This window comes from Sparus aurata, chromosome 2 (genome assembly GCF_900880675.1).
Source record: "Sparus aurata chromosome 2, fSpaAur1.1, whole genome shotgun sequence".
NCBI lineage: Eukaryota > Metazoa > Chordata > Actinopteri > Spariformes > Sparidae > Sparus > Sparus aurata.
Genome location: NC_044188.1, coordinates 229,520 through 238,553, shown reverse-complemented (window position 1 = coordinate 238,553; position 9,034 = coordinate 229,520). Strand labels below are relative to the sequence as shown.

The 9,034-nt window shown below is 38.6% G+C and overlaps 1 protein-coding gene across 1 annotated transcript; it reads right to left on the bottom strand.

Annotated features, from left to right (window-relative positions):
• Positions 1-7,852: 7,852 nt before the first annotated feature.
• On the bottom strand, positions 7,853-8,815 carry LOC115570878 (olfactory receptor 11A1-like). Its single transcript, XM_030399665.1, has one exon. The coding sequence runs from the start codon at positions 8,813-8,815 to the stop codon at positions 7,853-7,855; it is 963 nt and encodes a 320-aa protein (XP_030255525.1).
• Between the last annotated feature and the right edge of the window lie 219 nt (positions 8,816-9,034).

Sequence of the window (9,034 nt, the reverse complement as noted above, 5' to 3'; positions counted from 1 at the left end):
AAAAAAACGGGGAATATAGGCCTACATGCAAAGACAGATACAAATATGTTCTCAGGCACTCATGGCTATCAGTTTAGCCACATTAGGAAACTAAGTATTTTGTGGCTCTAGAGCTGGAAAATACCTGTTTGGCAGCTGGTTTGTAATCAGATGTGTGATAATATTTCTTTCAGTTTCACTCTGTTACCCAATTTTCCTGTCAGTCGACTGTTACTGGAAAATTAGGCTTTTTGACCAAATGTATACTTTATACTCTAGTGGTTTAAATAAAAAAATCCAAGAAATGACTTTTACTGTTGGGTAAGAGCAAATGTCTTCATGGTTATGCCCCTCCTTTATTTGATTAATATGCATTTTTTGGTTGTCCTTTTTTTTCAGCTTGTTGTTGAGGTCAAACTGTATAAGGACACAACATGTTCACCTGAGAGGGACATCATAAAGTCTCACCCGGGCCAACTTTGGCCCATTAACACATAAGACAAGTAAAGCCTGTTCCTGTGTTTATAATGTCACATGATTACAGGAGGAGGAGGGTTAAAGGAGACCATCAGCTCACACACTCACTGACTGTCCCATTGGTTTACTCATGAAGAAACCCCCTTTTCTGCTTCATAATTTACCCAGAATGCATGTGTGTGTGTGTGTGTGTGTGTGTGTGTGTGTGTGTGTGTGTGTGTTTGTGTGTCACTATTATATTTATTTACATGGGAACAAGTTGCAAATGACATAAAACTACAGCTTCTGATCACAATCACATGAAATACATACATTTTGTTAATCAGTCTTACAAAAGTAATCATGATACATATTAAAAGTTTTGGAATCTTTTATGATCATCATCATCATCATCATCATCATTAGCTTATCACATGCTGATGCAACAGCTGACAGGACAATTTCATCAACTAATTCTGGCTGTGATATGGACGTCCTGATCATGGCCTGGACCGACCAACGTGATATCAACTTGTCTTGGACGTCCATAGACGTTGCTTGCTCAGTGGGTTGATGAGTTAAGCCATGTGTCTGTCAGAAAATTGTTCAAGAGTACCTCATCTCTTGTATACTTGTTAATTCCAGCTGCAGGTGATCTGTTTTTTTTTTCCAGGGAAGAAACGTTTGGGAGGAAGATAGATGGAAGTGCCGTTTTATAGGTATAAGCTTTTAGCTTAGCTCTAAGTCTTCCCTGACAGCCAGGCTTCCACCTTCGGTCACACCACCTCTGCTTGCTCCTCTGTCTGCCTGTGATGTTAGGAGCGTCCATAGCAACTGGGTATTGTCCGCGTAGCACTCAGTTACACCGCTTCCTCTTGCTCCTTCAACCATCTTTTCTCATTGTACTCTGCACACCAGGGACAGCACTGTTCAACATTGGGATAACAGTGATCTGCTGCTTGGATCATCAGCTAAGGAATCACCAGTACATTTTTGTTAAAGACTAGTTGCGTTAACTGGGTCTAGATAGCACATGGCATAGCATAGCATGACTAAGCACAGGACTGTTAAACCTTGGTTTATGTGAGCACAAGAGCTAAGTCTATTTGGTTTGTTCATTGTTTAGGTGTTAATGTGATCTCTGTGTATTCAGGTCATTGGCTCCGAAACCCAGTTAAGTTAGTGTTAGTTGAGTTAGTCTTTGAATACAACTAACCACCCTCTCTAACCTAGCACCATATCACACACACACACACACACACACACACACACACACACACACACACACACACACACACACACACACACACACACTTCAGTCTGGACCATATCACACCTACATGTGATATCAGCGAGCACATGATGTGAGCACCACCATTTCTTCTCTCCTATCCAACAAACATGTTTTGATCCACCATGTTGTAGTCTCCTTTCGTTGGCCATTTTGTTTGTAGTTTGTCTTTGTCCATGCCATGCAGCCTTTCATTTTATGAGACAGACTGATTGAATTGGCTATATTTTCCCTTCTTCAAGGGTGGAGCTCCCAAGGTGATCTAATTAGATCTTATTATTTATCAAAATGAATAATTAATAATTATTATTGATACCCAGATTTAACCCAAATTCCTTCTTAATGTTGGGTAAACCACAACACATGTGAAAGATATGACACTGGTGAGGCAGAGATTACACATAAACAATCACTAAAACAATTAAGTTTAGTTAAAAAATTACAGCTATAGGGCTGTTTTATGTTTAGCTCAGTTGGTAGCATGCGCGTCTCATGTGCCGAGGCTCTGCAGCGGACCCTGGTTCGACTCCCGACCTGGGTCCCTTTGCTGCGTGTCATTCCCCCTCTCTCTCGCTTCCTGTTTCCTGTCATATCTTCAGCTGTTCTATCAATAAAGCCATAAAAAGGCCAAAAAATATATATATATAAAAACATTTTTTTTTACAGCTATAGGATTTAGCAAGGCCCCTTGAGTTTAATCAAGTTATAACTTTTTTTTTCAATACATTTTGTGAAAAGTTCAGAATTATTTGGAACATATTTATGCCAGTATGTTATAAGAAATAATTATCACTTTCATTTAACCCTCTGAGGTCGTCACACCAGCGTGTCCAAATCATGTAACCAATTTAAGATGATGTAGCAACAAGACGCAGCCTCAGTGAGTCTCAGTTCCGACTTATGTGTTGGTGTGACCTTCAAACAATATACCAGTTTTTAAATTGTGTTGATAAGACAAGTAGAACCCAACTTACGATAAATAATAACGCCACGCTTTTTCGCGAATATCGCGAAACCTTACTGCTGAAAAAGTAACCACTTTAAAGTGGAAACTCTTCAATTATGTCATTTATTGCTGCTGATATAATTGTTTTCTCAACTTACAACAACTGTGCATTATTAGTAAGGTGAACCCTCTACCTCTTGACTTGATCTTATACGGACCCCTTTTTTAAAATTGTTCTTAATTGTCTTTCTCTTAAAGGGATATTCGGGTGTAAGTTTAATGCAGTAATGATCATCATTGAGCTGCGGGACTCTACTGCACAGGGCTTCCCCACAACAAGGAAGGCTTCTCAGGTGGTGAGATTTGTTTATCTATTCCGACAAATCCGGCAGCTATATCAAATGTTTGATGCCTCGAAATTATGTGCTGGAACCCTGTTTCTAATGTTGCTGAAGTTTGGTGCTGTTCTGAGCATTATTTGTGGCTTTTTGATGGCGGTTTTATATTTGGACCCATTTACTGCAGTGTATTGTTGTCGTGCGGTCGTTTCTGAGGATGCTAAAACTATGTTAGCTAGCGGTCTGCAAACTTTATCTCTCGAGAGGGAGTCTAACACAGTTTCACGGTGTGTTAGACCATGGATTAATCTTACACCCGAATATCCCTTTAATTGTTCTTAATTGTAAGACTCCTGTCTGGTCTTCCTAAAAAAGCAATTTTCCGCTTACAATTAGTTCAAAAAGCACCACACTGAGTTCTGAAGAAGACCAGACAGAGAACACATATAATGCCTATTTTAAAGTCGCTGCACTGGTTGCCCATTAGACTTATAATTGATTTTAAGATCCATTTACTTGTTTTTAAATCACTAAATGGCCTAGCACCATCTTATCTTTCTGACATGCTTCATAGATATGCACCCAGCAGGTTCCTCAGATCCTCAGCAGCTGGCCTCTTGGTTGTCCCCAAGACTTCTGGGAAAACATATGGGGAGTCATCTATCAGACACTATGGCCCTTGTCTCTGGAACAGTCTGCCTCTGGATCTGAGGGACTCCACCTCTGTGAAGATTTTTAAACAACATCTAAAGACATTTTTTTAGCCTGACTTTTAATTAGGGTGCCTCGTCATTTAGCTCTTTTTATTTTTATGTTATTTATTTTATGTCACTTAGTTCTTATGTCCTGACTCTTAGCTTTATGCATATTACTTACTCCATCCTTGTACTTACTTAGTTAATTCCTTTTTTTAAAAATCATCCACTAGCCTTTTATCACTTTTGTACACATTGTTATTTCTGTGCCTTTGTATTTAATAATCTGTCTGCTTTTTACTCATTGAATTATTGATGTCTTTTGTTTTTAATTTTGCTCTGTGAAGCAATTTCTGCTGCATTCATGCAAGAAAGGTGATATATGAATAAATAAAGTTGAAGTTGAAGTTGTCACAGTACACTTTGTGTAACACTTTGTGTGATGTTCCCACACGCTCACAGCTACCATGACAACAACTTCAACAAATGGGCACAACCATTCAAAATCTTAAATGAAGTCAGGCAGACTGTTTCTTATTCCTCTCCCTCTTCTGCTTTGTCCTCGTATCAGCTGATTAGGGACATTTACTGTTTTGCAGCCAATCTTATCTTTGCTCTTCTCCTCTCTTGCTGTCAGCTCTGTGTTATACTATGCTTCGTGGAAAATTGCACTCACAGCAAAACTTCATGGACATGTTTTCACCATAATATCATTAGTGATATATCTTTTGTGAATCAGAGACCTCTTAAATAATATTATATTAGCCGATCATTAACCCTGATTTATTAAGAAGCCAGCTCGGTAATATCCATCAACCCTCACAGGTGTTGAGCCAGGTAACACCATGAAGTCAACAATGAATTCTGCTCAACAATACTTTAATTGAGCTTCGTACAACAATGACATAGTCACTATGTGCCAAAACGGTTTTGAGAATCTTTAAGTTTTCATTGAAGAAATAAATGTCTTATATTTTGTAATATTTTTATTTGATATTTTTGACCAAGCAATCGGATTGGTCAACAAGAAATTTAGACCATGCTCAAATCAGCATGACAGCACACCTGACTCATTACTCTAAAATATTACTCCGCCAAGTCTGTGGCAACATTGTATCCATCTCCATGGCAACATTGTAACTGTCAGAGCTGGAGTAGGAAACGGCGGAAAAAGTAGGCTACAAAATGGATCGGTTTGTTGTTAATTTTGATTTATTTGCTTCAGCTTCTGTCCGAGGAGGACAGCAACAGGGCCAGGCTGAGAGTGAGCGAGGAACTTGAGATAAACCTGCAGGAATGAGTTATCAGCAAACGGGCACGCCACAAGAGAGTCTCCCGAAAAATGATCAGGGTGATGGTGAAACAAATGTACGCCACTGTGAGTGACAGCAGAGATGAGGAGTTATCTATGAGTGCTGGTTGGCTGAATCATTTCCTCTGCCGCAACAATTCCACTTGCAGAAGACAAGTATTGCCCAGAAGGATGCCAGAGAATTCACAGAGAAGCTGGCAAAGTTTGTGACATTTTCATCCCAGATTTTTGAGAGGAGGGAATTAAACGCCTGTCCCAAATAAACGCCTGGTCTGTTAAGTGATTGAAACAAATAAACGCCCCGGCTATTATTTATTTTCCCTTCGGTGTGTGAGACACTATTGTGGCTGCTGTGATAACGTTTTATAAAAAATATAAAAGAAAAAAAATCAACACCTTTGTTATAACTTGGGCGATAAAAATAAGCATTTTCTGTTCATCTGTGCAGTATTGATTTAGTTCGGGAAATTCCGAGACCATGATAAAACATTAACATCAGCTCAGAGTTCATCATCTGAGACTAGAAAATCCTTTCTGTTGCTAGGTCATAACTAAGAGTTGTATTATTTGCTATAGTGGTAAACTATGTTCCATTACACATATGAGTCTACTGACGTGACTGATTTTGTTTCAGTTATTAGTCAGACCCCATGTGTTTCCATGGAAACGCGACGCACACATGCAAAAACCTTTCAAATTTGAGAGCAAATTGTCCATTTTATTTGTGTTGGTATTAGTTGCACGGACTTAATTTGGGGGGGGGGGACACAGGGGACATGTCCCTTGCACTTTTTCAAATGGCCGTTTTGGTCCCCTGCAGTTTTTACCGTCCAAAAACCATGTTACGCTATATTTCACAAATACGCGTCAAGCACTAGGACCAAGCGGAAAACGGCCACTCAAGCTGAAGCCCGTTTCCCTGAGTTTAGACCCGCCCACAAGCTCCTCGATTGGCTCTGCCATTTCTTGTATGATTAGCCTTCCCCGCTGTCACTCCATCTTGCTTGCACACCGGTCTGCTAGTTGCCCAGGATTCCTTATTAATCTGCCACTGTAAATTGGGCGTTTGTTCTGCCTGAGTCACGTCCGCTAGAAGGATTATGATATCAGAGGTTTCATTTACATTAACGTTTGAATCGGTGTCCATGTGCGTATGTGCATACGTGATTGCGTCTGTGTGAATGTGTGTTTGGTAATTAGGTGCAGCCAGGATGTAAATTACCAAATAATAGCCAGTGCGTTTATTTGTTTCAATCACTTAACAAACCAGGCGTTTAATTCAACAGTTGTGCGTCTTCTGCAAGTAAAGTTGTTGCGGCGGAGGAAACGACTCATCTCTGCTGTCACTCACGGTGGCGTACATTTGTTTCGCCATCGCCCTGATCATTTTTCGGGACACTCTCTTGTGGCGTGCCCGTTTGCAGATAACTCATTTCCGCATGTTTATCTCAGGCTCCTCCCTAGCCTTCTTCCTCCCTCCACCAGGCAGCCTGGCCCTGTTGCTGTCCTCCTCGCACAGACACTGAAGCTCAGTTTTATTTTTTCGCCAATCTCTCACTCTGTTGGGGTCGACAGAAAAACGTCTAGCGGCTGCTTCTGCCGAGTTTTCCTCTGCATATTTTACAAAGAAAGTTTAAATTTCAAGTCGTACTTTTTATTGTTTTGCTGCACCGGAGCCATGGCGATCATCAGTGTGATAGTGACGGACAAAAAGCAAGCACAATACATGAAAAAGGCGAAGAAGAAAAATGTAAAAAAATAAATACATTAGACTCTGCATTTATTTGGAACCGAAAATATAAAAAAAAAAAATGAAAATATACACCTGCACCCGGCGTTTAAAGGGGACCCTGCGGTTAATTGAAACCCGGCTATTATTTGGTAATTTATGGTACTCAAAGAAATGCGTTACACCCATCCTGCAACACCTTCACTGGCTCCCAATAAAGCAGCATATCCACTTCAAGATCCTCCACATCAGTTACAAAGCTCTCAATAATCTTGTAAAGTGTCTTTGAGTTTTATTGAAAGTGCTGATAAATAAAATGTAATGTTATTATTATCATAATTATTATTATTATTATTATTAGTAGTAGTAGTAGTATTAATGTTATTATTATTATTATTATTATTATTATAACTGTAGAGCCTCAACAATGCAAATCTTTTTAAAAAGCTTATATTTAATGCCAAAGAGATACACTTATTTTCATGTATTATTTTTATGTTGAAAGGCTGCAACTGTTTAAAAAAACACCAACAATGAAAGATTTAGGGAAAAATACAATAAAACCTCAGATTACAAATGTGATTTTATACATCCAAACTTATGAGAATTGTGAAACTAAGTTTTTTCCTCAATAGAATGAGGTCTGTTTACCATATATTCCAAAAATAAGTGTAAAATTGGTGGTACTGAGTTGGAGTGAAGTCGACTAACAAAGTGAAACACAGAATTGGGTGATAATGTTTTGCTACATGCTTCACAACCAGTCAAACCAAAAAAGGGAACAGTAAACTTAAAAGTAGCAATAGAAAACTAGAAGAACTTCTAGAAAATACAGTGAACTGAAAGAGTTGGAGTTTTATTAAAAATACTTGTGTCCCCCCCACCTCTGAAATCAAAATTTCGTCCTTGATTAGTTGTATAATCGCAATATTACCCGAGAGGGTGTGTTTTAACGTCATTTGACCACGACAGTGATGCGGTCAGGACCGAGTCGCTTGCCTTACCTCTCGGGTAATATTGCTTAATTGTCCCATCAAACATTGTCAGGAGTGTTGCATTCTGCAGTTTTTTTCAATGCAAAATATAAATTATTCAATGCTGCTTTTTTATGTTAATGTCAGATCTCTGTGAACAGTCAGTATTTTATAACAGCAGAGAATTTTGCATGTATTTCGTATTTTGGACATTTGCAGTCCGTACATGATCGGATTCAAGAGTGGCTGAATGATTACAAAATACAGAGACAGAACGATTCGCAGCACACTTGGAACACTGTTCATATCAAGTCTAGTCTGAATTATTTCAAAGAAACACCCAAAAGAAAAATTCAGAAGAGACACGAGGTGAGGTGTGCAGGTACTGACGGCTTTCTGTCTCGTCTGTTTGGAACCAGAAAAACAAATGTGAAGAATTTTCATGTAAGAGAAAATGATTGGAAACAGAGGGACCAAAATTGATACAGCAGTGCCGAAAAGTCCATAAATGTTGTTCCATCTGGTGTCAGAACAGGACAGTTTTACAATAAGGTAGTTATGACAATACAAACTGTTCATAATGTTCCCACAAAGCTTCAAATGGCTGTTTAAGGATAAAGTAATCAGACATTTCACACAAGAGTATAACCACAAGACAATTATCAACAGAAATACCTTTTTAGGTGTCATAAGTGTGTTATACTGCAGAGGACAACAGATAGCAAGATATCTGTCATAAGATATGACAGCGAAATTAGAAAATTGCACGTTGACATATGTATACAAAACAAAAATCTGCAAGAAGCAAAATGAAGCAGAAACGGTGTGAATATCAGAGAGAATCTGAGTCAGAAGGAACGGAAACAACCCTGAACTACCATACAGTTCATTTACAAACAGACTGCACAGGAACATGTACATAGGTTCATGTAAGCTCCTGTTCATACAGATAACCACGATGAGGGAAATGTTGACAAACACAATAACAATGTAAAGCAAAGCTGTTAACATAAAATACAGGTATCTTAAGTTTCCAACGTGCAAATAAGCTCCAAGAACAAAATAAGATAAAGTTGATGAAGTTGAATTCAACATCATTCTATAAAAGGGACCTAATTATTATTAAAATTTCCTCTTTTATATCCAACAAATAAGCAGTTTTTTTCAAAGACACCATTTAGGAGCAATAACATTTTAATACTATAGGCTTTTTTTCTTGAAAATGTTCAACATGACAAAGGTTTAAAGAAGCACAAGCTCGTCCTACCACACCGGAGATTTAACTCTGTGAAAGAAACACGGTCACATCACACA

Bases quoted from the DNA above. Each gene is read 5' to 3' on its own strand.
- LOC115570878 (XM_030399665.1), bottom strand. From the start codon at position 8,815: ATGTTGAATTCAACTTCATCAACTTTATCTTATTTTGTTCTTGGAGCT.